The 22,414-nt window shown below is 37.6% G+C and overlaps 1 protein-coding gene across 1 annotated transcript in view; it reads left to right on the top strand.

The window, feature by feature from the left end:
• Nucleotides 1-22,414, top strand: part of DCHS2 (dachsous cadherin-related 2) — a 149,990-nt gene that overhangs the window by 75,338 nt on the left and 52,238 nt on the right. The window contains exon 13 of the mRNA XM_049709419.1: nucleotides 3,596-4,453. Coding sequence (XP_049565376.1) covers nucleotides 3,596-4,453 — 858 coding nt within the window. The remainder of the gene's footprint in view (nucleotides 1-3,595; nucleotides 4,454-22,414) is intronic.

Here is a 22,414-nt window from a genome sequence, read left to right as displayed (position 1 = left end):
TCTTTGTTGACCCATTGGTTTTTTAGTAGTATGTTGTTTAGTCTCCACATGTTTGTATGTTTTCCAGTTTCCTTCCTGTAATTGATTTCTAGTTTCATACCACTGTGGTCAGAAAAGAGGCATACTTGATATGATTTCAATCTTCTTAAATGTATTGAAGATTTTTTTGTGTGGCCTAGCATGTGATCTGTCCTGGAGAATGTTTTATGTGCACTTGAAAAGAATGTGTTTTCTGCTGTTTTTAATGGAATGTTTTGTAGATATCTATTAACTCCTTCTGATCTACTGTGTCATTTGATGTGTCCCTTATTGATTTTCTTTCTGGATGATCTGTTCATTTATGTAAATGGGGTATTAAAGTTCTCTACTGTTATTGTATTTCTGTCAGTTTCTCCCTTTATGTGTGTTAATATTTGCTTTATATAATTAGGTGCTCTTGTACTAGGTGCATTTATGTTTATGAATGATATATCTTCTTCTTGGATTGACCCATTTATATGATGCCCTTCTTTGTCTTTGTTATTAACTTTATTTTAAAGTCTATTTTTTCTGATATGCATATTGTTATCCCAGCTTTCTTTTCATTTCCATTTGCATAGAGTATCTTTTTCCATCTTTTTACTTTCAAGTGAATATGTCTTTAGATCTAAAGTGAGTCTCTTGTAGGCAGCATATAGATGGGTTTGTTTTCTTATCCATTCAGCCACCCTATGTCCTGTGATTGGAGCATTATATCTGTATACATAAAGTAATTACTCACAGATATGTACTTACTGCCATATTGTTACTTGTTTTCTGGTTGTTTTTATAGTTCTTCTCTGTTCTTTTCTTGTTCCTTTAGTCTATTCCCTCACAGTTTAACTATTCTCTTTAGTTTTATGTTTGGGTTCTTTTCTCTTTGTTTTTTGTATATCCATTGGAGATTTTTGATTTGTGGTTACTATGAGGTCCATATATATCAATTACATATAGTTGTTTTAAACTGATAGTGTTTAAGTTCAAACACATCCTAAAAGCTTTACATTTTTCACTCCACTCCCAACATGCTTTATGTTTTGGTGTCATATTTTACATCTTTATTTATATCCCTTCAGTGTTTATCATAGTTATTGTTGATTTTATAATTTTTATCTTTTAACCTTTGTACTAGCTTATTTAAATGGTTGATTCACTGCCTTTACTATATATTTATATTTATCAGTGAAATTTTTTCTCTTCACATATTTTTAAAAATTTTCTTTTTATAGCCTTTTCTTTTTCACTTAAAGAAGACACTTTAACATTTCTTGTAAAGCCAATTTAGTGGCAACAACCTCTTTTAGTTTTTGCTTGTCTGGGAAACTCTTTATCTCTCCTTTAATTCTGAATGATAACCTTGCTGGATAGAGTGTTCTTGGTTGTAGGGTCTTTCCTTTCAGCACTTTAGATATGTCATGCTACTCCCTCTGGCTTGCAAGATTTCTGCTAAAAAGTCAGCTAATATTTATCATAGTTCCCTTGTATGTGACTCTGTTTTTCTCTTCCTGTCTTTAAAATTCTGTCATTCACTCTTTAACTTTTTCCATTTTAATTATGAAATGACTTAGTGTGAGTCTCTTTGGGTTCATATTGTTTAGGCATCTCTGTGATTCTTGGACCTGGATACATTTCCTTTTCAGGTTAGTGATGTTTTCAGCTATAATTACATCAAATATGCTTTCTACCCCTTTTTTCTCTCTCTTCCTCTCTGACCCCTATAACATGAATGTTAGTATGCTTGATATTGTTCTAGAGGTCCCTTAAATAATACTTATTAAACTTTTTTTCTTTTTGCTGCTCTGATAGGGTGATTTCCACTATTCTGTCTTCTAGGTCATTTATGTGTTCCTCCGTATCACCTAATTTGCTGTTAATTCCTTCTAGTGTATTTCTCCTTTCAGTTATTGTATTCTTCAGTTCTAATTGGCTCTTTTTTATATTTTCTAGTTCTTTGTTGAAGTTCTCACTGTATTCGTCTATTCTTTTCCTAAGTTTGGTGAACATTTTTATGACTATTGCTTTGAACCCTTTATCAGGTAAATTACTTATCTCTGTTTCATTAGGCTTCCCTCCTCCCCATCCCAGTGTTTTATATTGCTCTTTGCTTTGGAACATGTGCTTGTGTCTTCTCATTTTGTTTGACTCTCTATGACTTTCTTCTCATTTTGTTTGTTTGTCTCTATGAAATTAGGGAAAACATACCCTTCTTGGTCTTGAAATCATGTCTTTGTGTTGAAGCAGTTGGAACATCCCTATGCAGTCTGCCTATGTCCAGTGGCTTTGGTGGTAGAGCTGGATCTAAAGTGATCATGGGACATGTCTTCTTTTGGGATGTGCTAGCTGTCACTGCCCTGTCAGGGGGTGGGGACAGGGTCTGAGGGGCTGGGGCCACAATCCTGAGTGAGCGTAGTGTCTCCTTGGTGCTATAGAGGTTTCTGCCTTGGCCAGGGCTGGAACTAGGACTCAGAGGGCTGGAATAGGAGGCTGGTGCAAGCCCTGGCTTCTCCCAAGGTGCACTGATGGTTTCTGCCTTGTTAAGGAGTGGGGCTGGAGCGGGAGAGGCTGAGGTAAGAGCCTGTCTCAGACAGGGGTAAGGTGCACTGGAGCAGTCATAACAGGCTGGCCAGAGCACCAGGCATGTTTCAGTCTGCTGTCTCTGTGCTGGGACTGGGAACAAACAAGTGAGTGTCCACACTCTTCAAGAGCAGAGTCTCAGTTTCCTACAGGCTTCCATTAAGCCCCACTGGTTTTCAAACCACCTAAAGGGGCTTCTATTCCAAGTGCTGAATCCCAGGGCTGGTATGCCCAATGTGGGGCTGAAACCCCTACCCCTGAGGGAGGATCCCTGAGCCTCTGAAATCCTTCTCCTCTTCTGGGTCACACACCAGGGGTGTGGGTCCTGACTAGATTTCTTCTCCTCCCCTCCTACCAGACTCCACATGGTTCTTTCTTTGTAATCTTGGTTGTAGAAGAGCCATTCTGCTAATCTTCAGGTCAGTCTCAGAGAGAGTTTCTTTTTATGTAGTTTTGATGTCTTCCTGAGAGGAGGTGAGCTCAGACTCTTCCCACTCCACCATCTTGATCCTACCTCCTAATAAATTTTTATTTTCCACTCTCTCTCTCCTTTTCACAGTGAGAAAGCAGAATCAGGATCAGTGCCTTTGACAAGAAATAGCATTTTTGTTCACACTTTATGTCCTGTGGTGGACTGTGGACTTTGCTCTGTGTCATCCCCACTCCAGAACTCCCCATCAAAGGACGTATTTGTATGACTCTCATACCAAACCAAACCAAAAAGATGTTAAAATTAGTTCAAGGAGAAATGTAAGAAACACACACATACACACACAGAGCAAAAATAAGGAATTCTGAAATGCAGAAGAGGTCTATCCATAGGATAGTAATCAATGCCATTCCACTAGACACAGTTAATTATCATGTACTTACAAAAGTACTTACAAAAGTGCTAGGATGTAATAATCAGGAAATAAATATTTGTTGAATGAATATATATATTCATGGCAAAGGGCTGCTACTTTTTGAATTCAAATATATTTTGAATTGTTTTCTTTACTAGATGGAAATACTGATGAGTATTTTGCTATTAATGAAACATCAGGAGAACTCTCAATCACTCGTGCTTTGGACCGGGAGCAAGTCAGCAACTTCACCCTAGTCATCCTGTGCTCCGATCTGGGGGATCCACCTCGGAGCTCCATGGTGCAGCTGCAAGTCAGAGTTCTGGACGACAATGACCACAGTCCTTCCTTCTCCAGGCTCCATTACCAGGCCTCTGTGAGAGAGGATGCTCAAGTGGGAACCGTGGTTCTTGTGCTCTCTGCCGTGGACAAGGATGAAGGCCTGAATGGGCAAACTGAGTATTCTCTAGCGGAGGAGGCTTCCGGGGCATTCACCATTGATCCCATAGCGGGCACATTGAGAACCAGCCACATCCTTGACCGAGAAGCCAGAGCTGAGCATACATTTAAGGCTGTGGCCAGAGACTGTGGTGTCCAGGGCTCAAGAAGCACCATGGTGATCATAAAAATACATGTCACTGATGTTAACGACAATGATCCAGTTTGGGAACAGAACCCCTTTGATATTTTTCTTTCCCCCCAGTCACCTACTAACCAGATGACTGCCATCCTGAGAGCCAGTGACCCAGACTTGGGGCCCAATGGAACTGTCATATTTAGTTTTGCAGAGCCCCAGTCAGTGTTTTCTATTAATGAATACACAGGAGAAATTCAACTTCAGCAAAACCCAGCTTCAGAATATTTTCCTATCTGGCTGCAGTTAAAAGTTGTTGACCAAGGGTTCCCAGCTAGGACAACCAATGGTCTCTTGGTCATTCACATGGAAGGAGAAGATGTAAGGATTTCCTTCAGCCAGCATGTGTATAATGGGATTGTGCCTGAAAATTGTGAGGCAGGTGAGTGTCAAGTGTTTTGTACATTGTCCCAGTTTTGGTAAAATGCTTAAAACTAAGGATTATAGATCGAGCGCTATCACGGTTCAGTTATGAATTTTTGAGTCCAGCCAATTCTTGATATGCCAACTTTCATTCAAAATTTGTCATTAGAAAAATATACTCAAATACAGTAAAACATGCACAAACACTCTCCTTTAAAGACAGCAAAAGGTAGTAAAAATACTGAAAGATAAATTATTCAAGGCTCATAAAGTTTAACTTAAATTTAAAATCACAAATAAAAACCCTTTTATTTAAATGTTTATGAATTCTGAACAACTGTACATTTCCTAAAGTACTTTCCTAGAAGTACAATGAAAGGTGAAGTATGTTGTGGTTCAGTGACTGTCACTGTGTGTCCTTGGGCAGCTGGATGTCTCTGCCTCAGTTTCCTAATCTGCAAATTAAGGATAAGTTTGGTGCCTACCTCATTAGGGTATAAGACTGAATAAGCCAGTTCATATAAAGCACTTAAAACAGTATCTGACTCAGAATCAACATGTAATATATGGGAACTGCTGTTATTATTATTATTATACTTCATTTTATATTATACCTCATTTTGATACAGTCAGCATTGCTTTCAAACAGTGCAGTAATATCTGATCTTCAAAGAATTTGGCACAGATTATACTACTCAGAACAGGCTTCAGTGAATGGTAACTATTTTTCCTCATAATGCTAAAATATTTTTCAGTTATTTCCCTACTCAAATGTATGCCATAATGGGAAACATAAAAAAATTAATTTAAATGATCTTTCTAGCCCAAAGCAAAAAAACACATTTGTATATAGTTGTGGATTGAAAGAAATCCAATCTAGGTAATTATATCTAACTAGAGAGTTGAGAAATAAATCTTCTGAACCTTTCAGCCAGCCAGAGGGCAAAGCACATGGACTCCAGGGCTTGGGAGAGAACAAGTTTGCCTGCGACAGTCTGATTTGTGCTGTTTGCTTTCTCCAGTCATTTTTTGTTTTTGTTTTGTCATTTTGGGTTCAGTTTCACTTTATCCGTACCTACAACAACCACTATTTAAAAGGCAACCTTCATTTTTCTGAAATTGATCTATACATTTCATAGTGAAAATATTTTGTTACACATTATATTCTTTATGAAAAGAGAATATTCAATTTAATATCGAATGTCAAATTAGGGTTCTTCTCAGTTGCAGATTATTAACCTTTGATCTTCTTTTGAATTATGGTTATCTCATGGGCTGCTTATTTGGAAGGACTCTTATTGATTCTAAACATAATTAAGGGTAAATTGCAATTACCTTCATTAAATGAAATAATAGCGACTTCCAAAATAACTAGAAATGTCCACCCATATACTTGGGTGTGATGAGATTTCTGCATAAGAGTTAAATGTTAAATAACATGAGATACTCCTTAGAGCTCTGTTTCTGTACCTCTGGAGAGGTATACATCCCACCCCCAGAGCAAAGCCTGATAGAAAGGAAAGGTGACATTTTCTAAATAATACAGCACAAAATATATGAATCAATCTTGAAATTGATCTGATAAAATCATAGAATTTTTGGGCTTCCCTGGTGGCGCAGTGGTTGGGAGTCCGCCTGCCGATGCAGGGGACACGGGTTCGTGCCCCGGTCCGGGAAGATCCCACATGCCGCGGAGCGGCTGGGCCCGTGAGCCATGGCCGCTGAGCCTGCGCGTCCGGAGGGCCTGTGCTCCGCAACGGGAAAGGCCACAACAGCGAGAGGCCCGCGAACCGAAAAATAAAAAAATCATAGAATTTTTGAGCCCAACTTTTGTCTGCAATGAACATAGAAACATTTTTTTTTTCCTAAATACCCTTGACACATGACCTTTCAGTCTCTACTTGAATATTTCAGTGACTGAAAGTTTAGGACAGTGGTTCTTGAACTTGTGTGTGAAACAGGCACTTTGTGACGATCCCTGAAGTTTCTGCTTCGGTAGGTCTGGGGTCCAGGAACTGCCGTTTTTAACAAACTCTGCAGGTGATTTGATTGCATGACAATGTTGGAAAACCCTTTCATGTGAAAAGTCATTCCTGCATTGAACCCAGATCTGCCTCCTTTATGTCTGTCCATAAATCTTAGTCCTGCCCTCTGGAGCACTCCACTGATCTACCCAGTCACTCTTCAGATATTTTATTTGCTCCTTCAACAAAATTTTTATTGCATATTTTGTGCCAGGTCCTCTTCTACTGGGATATGTTAGTGAACTAAAAGACATAGATGCTTGTCCTTGTGAGGCTTACATTCTAGCAGGGGTAAAGAGACAATATCAATGAACGTAATAAATAACTAAAATGTAGTGTATGTTAGACGGTGTTAAGAGCTATGGTATAAAGAAGCAGAGCAAGGGGTGCTGGGGGAGGGCACAAATGCAATTTTAGATAGCAGGTTAGGGAAGGCATCATTGAGCAAGTGACATTTAGGCAAAGACTTAAAGAGAGGAGGTAGCCATTTGTATATTTGGGGGAAGAGCATTTCCGAAAAAAAAAAGGAGAAATCCAGTGGGAACCCACCTGGTTTGCTCAAAGAACAGTAAAGAGGACTGTGTGACTGAAGCAGAGTAAGCAAAGTGAAGAATGGTAAAAAATGAAGGTCAGAAGCGAATGGACCAGGCAGGACCTTGTAGATCACTGGGGGGGTCTTTGGTTTTTACTCAAAATAGTTTTCCCGTCTCTAGTTCTTCACTTATTCTTTACATAATGAGATCTCCAACCACGGCTAATGAACATTCTCATCCAATATAAATTCTGCAGAGTAGTAGGCATTAAATAAATTATCACTCAAAAGAATTGGCACAGGACTCATCATTGTGTCACACTTTTTCACATTAGTAAATGAAATTTCTAAAAATTGAGTAATGTACCTGGCCATTTCCTAATTAAGATATCCTTTCTCGGGCTTCCCTGGTGGCGCAGTGGTTGAGTCCACCTGCCGATGCAGGGGACACAGGTTCGTGCCACAGTCCGGGAAGATCCCACATGCCGCGGAGCGGCTGTGCCCGTGAGCCATGGCCGCTGAGCCTGCGCGTCCGGAGCCTGTTGCTCCACAACGGGAGAGTCCACAACAGTGACAGGCCTGCGTAACGCAAAAAACAAACAAACAAACAAACAAACAAAAAGATATCCTTTCTCAAGTCACCCACGATTAATTTGTTTGCAGGATTAAACCTAAATAAAAGTCAATATCTAAAGCACACCAAAGAAAATATTTCGGTATGACATTAAGTTATGGGTTAGTAAGTATAATAATATTTGTGGTTGAATTCAGAAATGATTTAATAATAACCCTAATAAAAACTGCTGTGGAAGGGGAAATTATTCACCTGTTTTCATCTTTGCAGTGCGCCATTCATTTCTGTGTCCGAGACTCACTCTGTCTGTAGCGGTTGCCTTTATGGGAAGGAAACTACCCCTACTTTGGTCTGTTTCTCATCACTCAACCTTCCGTCTACCCCCAGCCATAACAGTTGGGAGTAATCAATGTGGCGAAGAGTAACCTGGTCTGAGATAAAAATAAAACTAGGGCAGAAGACAGTGAAGACTAAATTACTTTCTTACCTCTGAAGGTGGGCCTCCTGTTTCAGTTCATTCAGAAAAACTAATGAATACATGGGCAGAAGCCTCTATTCTGCTATTGCATCATTGTGTTTTCTTTGACTTCTGATTAGAGTTGTCCTTCTTAGTCCTCTTGTATTTAGAATTACTGAACTAAATTTGATGGCTACCTTTTTAATAGAACTTAACACTCTTAAAATTTGTTTATTAAATCTTACACATAAGCAAGGTTAATACCTGGCAGTAATACAGCATATGGTACCCATAAATATCCATGTACTTTTCAAGACATCAGAAGCAATGGGTTGGGACCTTGCTTTGAAGAGTAGCTATGACGTGTGACGGGCATGGAGGCTAAGGGGAGAGTAGCCTAAAAGCTGCAGCATATGACAGGAAGGAGAACTAGAGGAGGAAAGGATGGTGGTTAAGAAGGCTGTTGAATCTGATTAGATGCAGCTAACCTACACCAGGGTCGGCAGGATTCCCTAGGCCCCAGTGAACAATGACAACAAAGTGCGTAATGTACTGATTGACATATGCCCCAAATATTTCAAGCTGGCCAAAGCTTTGCCTGGAGCATGAATTTCCTACATATTGCCAGATCATATCATGGACACCAGAAGGTGATTTTTTTTAAATTTGGATTCCAGTGGTTTTAAGAGATTGTAAACCCATTGATCAGTGTTAGAATGGCCTTGATATACATTATTTAATAGCATTTTATAACTTCCAGAATTATTTCTGTCCCAAATACATCTGCAATTTTAATCTTTATTTTCAAAGGAAACATATGTGCCTATTGGAAGCTCACATCATCTGTGGCTCACTCAAGCATCCCATCCGGCAGGCACCGCCTGACATCCCGAGTGAATTATGTTCTGTATCTTCATAAATCCTGTTACCCTAAACTGCTTTTAACATTTAGATTTTTTTTAAGAAAATAAAACGTTAAAATAAATAACTCTAATGTATTTATATTTGTTTAACTTTTCTTTCTTGGAAAGCCCACAAGTTTGAGTTTTGATTGACATTATTTTCATCTATTAACAACATTAAACTTAACACTTCAATTGTTTAAAACAGTACATAGTTCAAAAATAGATTTATATATATATATATATATACACATACGTATATATAATTTTTTATAGTTTATAGCATTTTAGAAGAAACCCTTCAGGAGGTAAGGTCTCTTTAAGTCATGAAATGTTCATTTATTCACAGGAAGAGTCATTTCAGAAGGTGCCAGTTGCCTGTAAGGGAGAGGCTGGCCATACAGCAAGGTGACAAGAAAAGCTGAAGCCCAAATGATTCCCCGCTCTTTACCCTTACCACCTGCTGTTCCTTTTTTACCCACATGAGACGAAATATAACCATTCTGAATCTTTTTGAAGTGAAATATAAACCACTTGGTTGTCTGTGACATTCCAATCCATTAAACCATTTAAATGAACCTTCTAGAAGCCAGCTTTTATTTCTTCTTTTCCACTTCCAGAGCTTTGGTTATACCAATGAGGGTGAATCAGCAACCGTAGTCCCCAATGTGGACTTTTCACAACTTCATGCATTTTTAATAATTACTAGAGAGGAAACATTGAAATTATGAATTGCCTGATTAAAAATGGAATAGTCAGACATTAAAAGACTTGAGATAAAATGAAAACATGATGATGATACAGGAGTGCATTCTAACTAGTAAAATATATTTACTATTGTCTCATAAACAAATTAGATCTTGATATTTTGGAGGAAAACCTTTCTTCTGGCCCTTTGGCAATTGATCCAGAATTCTGGCTCCTACTGTCGGTAAGGTGGGGTGCACGTACGTGGAGTATGGACATTGCGATAGGACTTAATGTAGCTGAGTGAGTCTCTACTGTTCTCCTGCCCAGGATGGTCAAGTTTTCTTTCTCCTTCTAGAGAGTGGAAATAATAACAACTGACTCACAGAGAAACCGTAAGGATCAAGTGAAGTCATGTGAGGGTACTAGTCACAGTTTTCATTGTTATTGTTACCTTCTTTCTGTCCCAAATCCTTGATTGAATTCTATAAAGTTAGCTGGCTATACATTCGCACCAGAGCAGCCAGTTGTTACTTAGCAGTTATTTAACAGCAATGAAATATTTGCAGTTTCTAAATCCCTACCACTCCTTTCTGTTCCACCTGGTCCCCAAACCAGGTAAGAACTGTACTTTCCAAGGTGACAGAGTTCCCATAATTTTGGAAGTGCTGTCTCTATGTCATCCACGGCTTTGGAACAGGGCCCAACGTATAACTTATGATAATGAAAAGAGGGAAGCAAATAGTATCTATCATTCCTATTCCATTCTTTAAGGCCAGTACCCTGTTTGGAATGAAATTCACTGGAATCAGTGCCATCTAACTAGCCATTGTCAAACAGTGTCAAATTCCATCACCTTACCTATGATTCTAAGATAGCTCTGGAGGAGACAGAAGGAGAAAGGCCTTACAAGGTCAAGTCCTCTCAAAAGAAGGTGAACATCTCACAAGGAATTTTTCAGTTTTGTAAATTAACCCCAGTCCCACATCTGAGCCTCAGCCACCTGGCTCAAGGCCTCATCTTAACAAACCAGGGAGTTCTTCCCCTGAGGTTAGGGGTTACTAACTGTTAGGAAGGAGACGGATACATAAGCGAGAGTGCATTTCCTTTATTTACAGAAGAACTATGATTGCCATCCGGATTATAGTAGTCATGTCAGGATGACCAGCTCTCTCTTTGTAGGAAAAAGGACACAGGAACCCAAACTGTACTCAGAAGGTTGCTTGTTAATCCTAAATAGTTCAAGCAGGATGTGATTCAAGTGTTGAATGTCATCAGCCTGTGTTACCCTTTCTTCAGAAAGAACTCATGCAGCACTGCCAAGCAGAATTTTGTGATGCCTTCATGACTGTCTGGTCTTCCGTTGCTCATTAACTTGCTTTTTATTTTTTACTTTAAATTTTCTTATTTTATATTGGAGTAGAGTTGATTTACAATGTTGTGTTAGTTTCAGGTGTACAGCAAAGTGATTCAGTTATACCTATACATATATCTATTCTTTTTCAAATTCTTTTCCCATTTAGGTTATTACAGAATATTGAGCAGAGTTCCCTGTGCTATACAGTAGGTCCTTGTTGGTTATCTATTTTAAATATAGTAGTTTGTATATGTTAAACCCAAACTCTTAATTTATCTCCCTCCCCACCTTTTCCCTTTGGTAACCATAAGTTTGTTTTCTAAGTCTGTGAGTCTATTTTGTTAAATAAGTTCATTTGTGTCATTTTTGCTCATTGACTTCTTTTTGGCCACACGTATCTTCTTCTGGTGTCTTAACACCTCCATCAAGCCTTCTGCCATGGGAACGATTTTATTTTTTCAGGTGATTTTGCATAACTCTCTTCTGAACCATTATATTTTGTTTAGCGATGTAACAGGGTTAATGTTTTTTAACAACTACTTTTTAAAGACTGTTTAGGTACACAGTAAAATTGAGGGGAAGATAACAGAGATTTCCCATGTACCCCTTGCCCCAGTACATGCATTCCTTCCCTTATTACCAGCATCCTTCCCAGAGTGGCACACTTGTTAAAATCAGTGAACCTACACTGATACATCATAATGACCCAAAGTCTATAGTCTACATTAGGGTTCAACCTTGTTGTTTTACATTCTATGGGTTTGGACAAATGTATAATGACATGTATCCACCATTATAGTATCATACAGAGTAGTTTCACTGCCCTAAAAAAAAACATGCTCTGTCTGTTCATCCTTTCCCCCATACCTCCAGCCCCAAACCCAGACAACCGCTGATCTTGTTATTGTGTCCATAATGTTGCCTTTTGCAGAATGTCACATAGTTGAAATCATACAGTATGTAGCCTATTAAAATTAGCTTCTTTTACTTAGTAATATGCACATAAGTTTCTTCCATGTCTTTTCACTGCTTGATAGCTCATTTCTTTTCAGCACTGAATAATATTCCATTGTCTAGATATTGCAGTTTATTTATCTATTCATCTACTGAAGGACATCTTGGTAGCTTCCAAGTTTTGGCAATTACGAATAAAATTGCTACAGAAACCAATGTACAGGTTTTTGTATAGACATAAATTTCCCACTCCTTTGGGTAAATTCCAAGGAGTTTGATTCCTGGGTCTTATGGTTAGAGTATGTCTAGTTTTGTGAGAAAATGCCAAACTGTCTTCCAAAGTGGCTGTACCATTTTGATTTCCCACAGCAATGAATGAGAGTTCCTGTTGCTCCACATCCTTGCCAGCATATGGTGTTTTCAGTGTTGTGTATTTTGGCCATTCTAATAGATGTGTGGTTGTATCTCATTTTAATTTGCATTTCCCTGATGACATATGATGGGGAGCATCTTTTCATATGCTTACTTTCCATCTGTATATCTCCTTTGTTGAGTGTCTTTTAAGGTCTTTTGTCCATTTTTAATCAGCTTGTTTGTTTTCTTATTGTTGACTTTTAAGAGTTCTTTGTATATTCTGGATAGCAGGCTTTTATCAGATATGTCTTTTGCAAATATTTTCTCCCAGAATATGTCTTGTCTTTTAATTCTCTTGGCATTGTCTTTTGCAGAGCAGAAAATTTTAATTTTAGTAAAGACCAACATATTAATTCTATTTTTCAGGGATCCTGCCTTTAGTGTGGTATCTAAAAAGTTATCCCCAAACCCAGAGTCACCTAGGTTTCCTCCAGTGTCTAGGAGTTTTTTATTTTAACATTTTGAATTTAGGTCTGTAACCCATGTTGAGTTAATTTTTTAAAGGGTGGAAGGTCTGTGTACAGATTCTTTTTTTTTTTTTGGCATGTGGAAGCCTAGTTGTTCTACCACCATTTATTGAAAAGACTCTCCATTGTATTGCCTTTGCTCCTTTGTCAAAGATCAATTGACTGTATTTACATGGGTCTCTATTCACTTCTATTGGTCTATTTGTCTATTCTTTCACTAATACCACACTGTCTTGATTACTGTAGCTTTATAGTCTTAAAGCTGAGTAGTGTCATTCATCCAACTCTGTTCTTGTCCTGAGGGTTAATATTTTTGAACTATATTTGTATTGCCTGTCTGTGGATAAGACCTTCCACCTATTCTGCAAGAGACATCCACTTGTTTTGGATACATTAGGTTACAGCAAAAATGCAAAAAGAGAATATTCTGCCTCTGACAAGCAAAATGAGTGGTCCTTAGAATAACAAAGATGGCTCCTGAAGAAATCTGCCACATGGAAGGAAAGGAAAGACCATTCCATCTACTTGCTGGGGAATGCAGGAAGGCCAATGAGAAAAGATGTAGGAAACAAGTGGTCAGCCACAAGCATCCCGGGCCCCCTTCCCCAAAGCTGTCATCCTGGAGGGAGCCAGTGAGACAGCCTAGGAAAAGCTAAAAGCAGAGGACACTTTGGAACTCTGGGAGGACACTGCCTCACGGGGTAGCTTTTTCCTAACATGAGTTAGTGGGAGCAGACTAAAATGGGCAATGTGTTTAGGTAAAAAGAAGGCACAAGTGAGTGTTCCATTCCTGTTTGGCTCTTGCAAGGCCTAGAAGACCCGCCCATAGTCCCAGCATTCCCACTGTGGACACAGATTAATTCATAGTACAGGCCAGCTGACTGCCATGAGGACCACGGCTGCAAGTGATGAGATGAGCCCCTCCCCAAATCTGTTGGGTAGACAGCTGAAACGCAGGGTTACATAACATGCCAGTATCAAAAAACTACAACATCAAAAACAGCTGCAGTGGGGCCAGGCTAGCAGGGTAGAGTTCTGAGCCTGTACATGTTGACATGAAAGATGAGATTCACTACCTGGAGACAAATTCTAAAAGCCAGTGGACAGCACACAAAGATCCCACCTCATCACTGCCAGTCTCCCCCCAGCAGTGTCATCTTACAGAGCAGCAGCAATGCAACAGGGAGGGAGCCTCAAAGACTGAGCATGCATCCCAAAGCAGCTAAGTTACCTGAAAGTACTGTTTCAAGGGAACAGACTGAGATAACATTAATAGCATGGTAAGACGGCCCTTTTTCTCTGTTGTCCATTAGGGTGGGGCTCCTAAAGAATATTAGACCCATCATAAGAAATATAGAAATTATTGTTTCTTTGCACATCTAAGTTGTACTGTGTAAAACTGAACTCTGCTTCATTCATTTTAAGTTCTTAAAGAGCACTCTTATCTCTGTTCTTGAGGATGCCAGATACATGGTGACTGTATACACAATGTTGTGTGCTCAGTACTCATTTTTTTAAAGGTATAGGAAACGGGTTGTCATCCTTGTAAAGACCTTTGAACATCTCTTTCATCGCTTCTCTTACAAGATAGTTTTGATGACCAAATAAGCACTTTGTAATCTCCAAAACATTTTACTTCATTGTTACCAACAGTTATAAGTGTAAGACATGGAGATGAAAGTACAGCCTGGAGTAGCTGGGAGAAGCTTCCCACTATGAACAGAACCAGAAAAGAGCTTGCTTCTAGTAGGTGTTCACCAAATTCTTATTGAACTCATTTCACCATTTAACAGTTATACTTCTAAGAAAACAGAATGGATATGCTCAAATGAGAATAAAACCGGGCCAAAGAAAAAAAAAAAGATGAGGAAGACACTTAGTCCTGGGCAGGGGAAGTGGTCCACACAAAGGCGTGGGGACTCAGGAGCATGTGGCGAGTTTACCATCCTGTGCAGCAAATCATCTGGAACAGCTAGACAGAAGCTCTCATGAGATTTCCAATGATGAGCTGGACCAGAGAGACACTGACGGCTTTTCAATTATCAAAAGAGTGACAAAAGAAACTTTCATATTGTAGAAAACTCACTTTGGAGGTCTTGTGAAGAAGAGTGCCTTGGGAAAGAGAGATGACTTAGAAGGGTACTGTGGTAATCCACATGGTGAATGACCAGGGCCCAAGTAAAACTGCGGTGGTGGGGGAAGACAAGAGGGAATGTGGTCTCTGTGTTTCCAAGACAGCCGCGATGGGACTTCTTGATTATTTAGACCCAGGGTTCTCAACCCTGGCTGCATGTAGATACACCTGGGGAGCTTTTAAAAATTACTGATACCTGGACATCAACTCCCCCAACCCCCAAACCAATTAAATGAGAATCTTTGAAGATAGAACAGACATTGTGAATTGGTAGAAGCTCCCATGTAATTATGTGTGCAAGTCAGAGGTAAAGATAGATAGAGAGAGGGCTGAGAAGAAATCCAAAGTAATGCCAATATTTTACAGGAGTTGGAGATGCAGTGCATCTACAGAAGAGATTGAGATGGAGAGGCCGAGGCACTGCTGACCATTCCTGGGAGGACGGTGTTAGAGAAACAGGAAGGTGGCACATTCCAGAAGCAGGGAGTGGTTAACCATATCTAATTTGCAGCTGAGGTTTGGGAAGATAAGGACTGAAAAGTGACTGTTAGCTCAATCGGAGCCCTGTCCCCAGAGCAGAAGTGAATGAGGTGGTGGGGCTACCACCCACTGGGAGTGGGGCTACGGTGCTCACAGAACCTTTCCACGGTGGAGCTGGGAAGAGTGTTACCTGAGATGGTCTGAGGATACCATCTTGGCATAGGGAAGTAAGAACATGGTAGAAAGGAAGGCATGTCTGAAAAGTAAGTCCGTGCATCAAATATAAAGGATAAGAGAATGACACAATTAGCAAAATGAAGGGCTGGAAGAGTTCAGGAAGGAAATTCTGAGGAGTAAGTTTGAAACTCTGTTGAAATTGTTCAGGATGTGGCAAAGAATAAAGACCAGTAGCTGAGACCTCCTAAGTGAACAAGAGTCGGCCGTGGCTGTTTACAAGAATCGTGTGCAGCCAAACAGACTTCAGCAGCTTTGGAGAGGATTGTGAACCTTGGAGAGCACCAAGTTGCTAGAACTTAATATTTTTAGAAACCAGAGTATAGAGGAGTGCAGAGTGAAGTGGAGATGGGGAATTCAGCCATTTTTGACAAGGCTGGTCCATGAAGGGACAGAAAGGAATGTTGCAATGGCTTTAAGAACCCTGAAGATCAGAGGGCTATTTTATTTTGTTTTTGAAAGCTGAAAGAGTTTTAGACATTGGTGATTTACTGCACTTTAAAGTCTACAAAGAATTTTCATTTACATGTAAGTCAGAAACAACAAAGCACTTAGAAATATCAGAATCTCCATTCATTGCTTTCATTGCTTTTTGGTCTCAGTCAGTACCTGTCATTTGTGGAGGCTGACCCCACTTTCAGATTATTTTGAGGGCAGCAGTTCTGTCTCCCTGAAGAGCTGCTGTGGCAGTCAAATGGACTCGTTAAAATTAACCTCATAAAAGGCATTTCTTATAATCTAAGTGAAACAGTTTTAAGATTTTGGGGGCCCCATTTTATTTGTTTCTTGAAATAATTGGAAATGTGCTGTCTCATAACCAAAGTTGATCACTCATATAAAAAATTGTGTAACCTTTCTTTCTGGACATGTGCAGGCTCTGGATTCTGGCTGACTTTCGGGTTCCAGGAGCTGAATGGAGAATAAGGATGGGTCTTAAAAGTGCAGGGAATATTAAGTCTGATTATCAACCTGGGGATGCAGCCTAGACAGGGAATGGCTGGAAAATGAGGGGAGATCAGCAGCGGCCGGTCCACAGGCAAGATCTGGAGTCTGACCCAACATCGAAGCAACAGTGAAAATTCGCAAGCTCATGTTCTGAATCTTCATGTTTTAGTTTTCTGTAAATTACAAAATTGGAGAGGAAGTAGGGGCCTCCAGGAATCATTTTAGCACTGCGTTTCTCAAGGTTGTTATGAGTGCATTTTTAAATGATTAAATGAAGCAATTTACAGATAATCACTCCTTTTGAAAAAGTTGCCCACTAAAATCTGTAATCCCATTAAAAAATATATTTCAGACTGTTTACTTCTCATTGCATGTATTAATTCTATATTGGTTTTCTTCCTCATGTGTCTTTTTCTAAAGTACATGAAAAGTCAAGAAGCACTTTTTATGACTTCCTCTATTATTTCCTTAGGTGTTCACAAAAGCAAATGTGTTCAAGATTGCATGCCTTTTACATTTTAAAACATAGTTTTCATCTGTTCACAAATTTTGGAAAATTACTCATTTTGAGCATTTTCCGTGCTTTGTCTCATCACAGGGGTAGATTATTATTATTATTATTATTTCCTTAGGTGTTCACAAAAGCAAATGTGTTCAAGATTGCATGCCTTTTACATTTTAAAACATAGTTTTCATCTGTTAACAAATTTTGGAAAATTACTCATTTTGAGCATTTTCCATGCTTTGTCTCATCACAGAGGTAGAATTTTTGGAAAGCCCTATGTTCAGTCATTTTTTGATGATGAGAAGGTGGGAAGGAAAAAAGTCAACTCTTCTGTTTTATTTTTTGGCTGTGGTAAGAAACACATAAAATTTACCATTTTTAAGTGCACAGTACAGTAGTGTTAACAGTATGTATATCATTGTGTAGTGGATTTCTCCAACTTTTTCATCTTTCAAAACTGAAACTCTACACTCATGAACAACTCTTTCCTCTCCCTCCACTCCAAGCAAGCACCATTCTACTTTTTGCTTCTAAGGTTTTGACTATTTTAGATACTTTATATAAGTGGAGACATGCAGTATTTGTCTTTTTGTGGCTGGCTAATTCACATAATGTCCATCAATGTTGTGCCATAAGACAGGATTTCCTTCTTTTTTAAGGTTGAGTACTATACCATTGTATGTTTATACCACATTTCTTTATCCATTTATCCACTTAAAGACATTTAGGTTGTTTCTACCTCTTGGTGCTTGTAAATAATGTTACAATGAACATGGATGTGCAGATAAGTCTTTAAGATCCTGTTTTCAGTTCTTTGGATATATACCCAGAAGTAGGAGTGCTGGATCATATGGTCGTTCTAATTTTAATTTTTAGAGGATCATCCACACTGTGTTCCGTAGTGGCTATACCATTTTCCATTCCCACCAACAGTGTACAAGGGTTCCAGTTTCTCCTTACCTTTATTGACATTTGTTATTTTCTTTTTTGTTTTGTTTTTTTTGATAGCAGGCATCCTAACTGGTGTGAGGTGACATCTCACTGTGGTTTTGATTTGTATTTCCTTGGTGATTAGTGATGTTGAGCATCTTTTCATGTACCAGTGGGCCATTTGTATATCTTCTTTGAAAAAATGTCTATACAAGCCCTTTGTTCATTTTTCAATTGGTTTTGTTTTTTGTTGAGTTGTAGGAGTTCCTTATATATTTTGGAGATTAACCCCTTATCAGATATATAATTTGCAAATATTTTCTCCCATTACATAGATTGCCTTTTCACTCTGTTGATTGTTTCCTTTGCTGCATGGAAGCTTTTTATTTTGATGTAGTCCTATCCATCTATTTTTGCTTTTGTTGCCTGTACTTTTGCTCTCATATCCAAGAAATTATTGCCAAATCCAAAGTCATGAAGTTTTACCCCTATGTTTTCTTCTAGGAGATTTAAATTCATTTTTAATTTTTTAATTATGGTGTAAGATATTCAAATACATTTATTTTGCAGTTATCTAGTTTTATTAACACCATTTGTTAAATAGACTATCCTTTCCCTATTGTGTAGCCTTGGCATCCTTGTCAAAGATCATTTGAAAATATATGTGAAAGTTTATTTGTGGCATCTCTATTCTGTTCCATTGGTCTGTATATCTCTCTGTATGTCAGTACCATACTGTTTTGATTACTGTAGCTTTGTAATATGTTTTGAACTCAGAAATGTGAGGTCTCCAGCTTTGCTTTTCTTTCTCAAGATTGTTTTGGCTATCCAGAGTACTTTGAGATTTCATATGAATTTTAAGTTTTTTTTTCTATCTCTGCAAAAAATGCCATTGGGATTTTGATAGGAATTGCGTTGATTCTGTAGACTGTTTTGAGTAGTATGGACATTTTAACAATATTAAGTCTTCTACTCCATGAACACAGAATGTATTTCCATGTATTTGGGTTGTCTTTCATTACTTTTAACAATGTTTTGTACTTTTTAGTGTATAAGATTTTCACCTCCTTGGGTAAGTTTATTCCTAATTATCTTTTGATGCTATTAATTGGAATTGTTTCCCTAATTTCTCTTTTTCGATTATACATGGTTAGTGCATAGAAATGCAACTGACTTTTTATGGAATGGATAAGGTTTTCTACATATAAGATCATGTCATCGTGTCATGAGAACAGAGGCAATTTTACTTCTTTTTTGATTTGGATGCCTTAATTTCAAAACCTAATTTCCCTGACTAGGATTTCCAGTACTATATCACATAGAAGTGGCAAGAGTGGACATCATTGCCTTGTTCCTGAGCTTAGTAGAGAAGCTTACTGTTTTTCACCATTGAGTAGGATGTTTGTTACCTGTGGGTTTTTTTAATATATGGCCTTTATTATTTTGTGGTAATTTCCTTATAATACTTCTAGTTTATTGAGTGTGTTTATCATGAGAGATTGTTGAATTTTGCTAAATACTTTTTCTGCATGTATTGTGATTTCTTGTTCTTTGTTCTATTAATGTGGTGTATCACAGTGATTGATTTTCATATGTTGAACAATGATTGCTTCCCAGGGATGAGTCTCAATTGGTTATGGCACCTGATCATTTTAATATGCTGTTTAATTCAGTTTGCTAATACTTTGTTGAGGATCTTTGTATCTATATTCACCAGGGTTATTGGTGTGTAGTTTTCTTTTCTTGCAGTATCTCAGTCTGGTTTTGGTATCAGAGTAATGCTGGCCTCATAAAATAAGTTTGGAAGTGTTCTATCCTCTTTAATTTTTTTGGAAGAGTTTGAGAAGAACTGGTGTTAATTCTTCTTTATGTGTTTGGTAGAATTCACCAGTGAAGCCATCTGTTCCTCTTTATTGGGAGACTTTTGATTACTGATTCAATCTCCTAACTAGTTACAGATCTGTTCAGATTTTTTCTTTCTTCATGATTTGATTTTGGTAGGGTGTATGTTTCTATAAATGTATCCATTTCTTCTAGGTTGTCTAATTTGTTGGTGTATAATTGTTCATAGTAGTCTCTTATGATACTTTTTATTTCTATGGAATCAGTTGTAATGTGTCCCCTTTCACATTTCTGATTTTTCTTATTTGAGGTTTCTCACTTCTTTTTTCTTTTCTAGCTAAGGAATTGTCAATTTTACTGATTTTTTTTAAAAAAAACAGTTTTATTGATTTTTAATTGTTTTTATACTCTTTTATTTATTTCTAATCTTTATTTTTTTTATTCCTTCCTTTCTTTTCAGTTTGTTCCTCTTTTTCTAGATCCTTGAGGTATAAAGCTATGTTGTTGATTTGCAATCTTTCTTCTTTTTTGATGTAGGCAGTTACTGCTATAAAATTCCCTCTTAGTACTGCTTTTGCTACATCTCATGTTTTGATATGTTGTGTTTTTGTTTCATTTGTCTCAAGATATTATCTAATTTTCCTTTAGATTTCTTCTTTGACCTGTTAGTTGTTAAAGAGCATGTTCTTTAATTTCCATGTATTTGTAAATTTTCTAGTTTTTCTTTGTTGTTTATTTCTAGTTTCATTCCATCATAGTCAGAAAAGATAGTTGGTATAATCTTCTTAAATTTGTTCAGATTCTGTGGCCTAACATATGATATGCCCTGGAGAATGTTCCATGTGCTCTTGAGGATACACTTGGGAATGTTTAATACACATGAGAATGTGTAGTCTACTATTGTTGGGTTAAGTCTTCTGTGTATGTCTCTTAGGTCCAGTTAGTCTATAATGTTCTTCAAGCCCTCTGCTTCCTTATTGATCTTTTGTTTGGTTGATATATCCATTATTGAAAGTGGGGAATTGAAATATCCTACTATTATTGTGTTACTATCTATTTCTCCCTTCAATTCTGTCAGTGTTTGCTTCATATGTTCAGGTGCTCTACAGTTAGGTGCACATATACTTATAATTGCTACATCTTCTTGGTGAATAGAACTTTTTTAATATAATGTCCTTCTTTGTCCCATGGCAGTCTTTGACTTAAACTCTATTTGGTTTGATATAAGTACAGCCATCCCTGTCATCTTTGGGGTACGATTTGCATGGAATATCTTTCTCCATCCTTTCACTTTCAGCCTATGGGTGTCCTTATACCTAAAATGAGTACCTTCTAGACAGTATGTAGTTGGAGTTTGTGGGTTATTTTTAATCCATTCAGCCACTGTGTTTTTTAATTGGGGACTTTTAATTGATTTATGTTTAAAGTAATTATGATCGGGAGGGACTTAGTATTGACATTTTAAAATTGTTTTCTGTATGTTTTGTAGTTATTTTGTCCCTCTTTTGTTCTCTTGCTGCCTTCCTTTGTATTTCACTGATATTTTGAACTGTCAAGCTTTGAGTTCCTTCTTATTTCCTTTTGTGTTTCTTCTATAGGTGTTTTCTTTGTGGTTACCATGGGGATTACATAAAACATCTTCTAGTTTTAGCAATCCACTTTAAACTGATAACAACTTAACTTTAATCCCATACAAAAACTCTTCTCCTTTACTTCCCCCTCCCACTTTATTATATCAATTTCACAAGTTCTATCTTTTTATATATTGGTCCATTAACATAGTTTTATACTTAAAGTTATATTTAATGCTTTTATCTTTTAAATTTTATACCAGAATTAAAAGTGATTTATGTACCACCATTACAGTGTTACAAGATTTGGTAGTTGTCTGTAGATTTACCTTAACCAAAGAACTTTGTATTTTTGTATGCTTTCACGTTGCTATCTAGACTCCTTTTATTTCAACTTGAAGGACTTCCTCTAGTATTTCTTCTGAGGCAGATCTAGTGGTGATGAATTCTCTGAGCTTTTGTTTATTGGAGGTCTTTATTTCTTCTTCATTTTTGAAGGACAGTTTTGTTAGATATAATATTCTTGTTGACAATTTTTTCTTTCAGCACTTTGAATAAATCATCCCACTCCCTTTTGGCCTGGAGTTTTCATAAAGACTTTTTGGACCATCTACTCTTGTTGTTAGACTATATGTCTATGGGGGACTAGATCTAAGGTTTTCTATTCAGTCATCTTGCTGACGTGACTCCCACTTTTTTTTCTTAAATGATTGAAATATGTTCAAGTGTTTCAGTGGCTGGACATTTAAGATATAATAGATATTTCAAAAGTCAACCAGATGTTTAAAAATATCTTTCTCAAGTCAGTCATCTATAAGAAAATACTTGCATTGCTTAGAAATAACAAAAGTAAAACTCTAGAATTATTTACTCAGGACAACTCTAAATAAAAGTTCTCATAATTATTTTACCTAAATATATCCACAAATATTGATTTTTATACTCCCACTGCATTTATTGTTATATAATTC

This window comes from Orcinus orca, chromosome 4 (genome assembly GCF_937001465.1).
Source record: "Orcinus orca chromosome 4, mOrcOrc1.1, whole genome shotgun sequence".
Taxonomy (NCBI): Eukaryota; Metazoa; Chordata; class Mammalia; order Artiodactyla; family Delphinidae; genus Orcinus; species Orcinus orca.
This window is presented reverse-complemented; position numbering and strand designations above follow the sequence as displayed.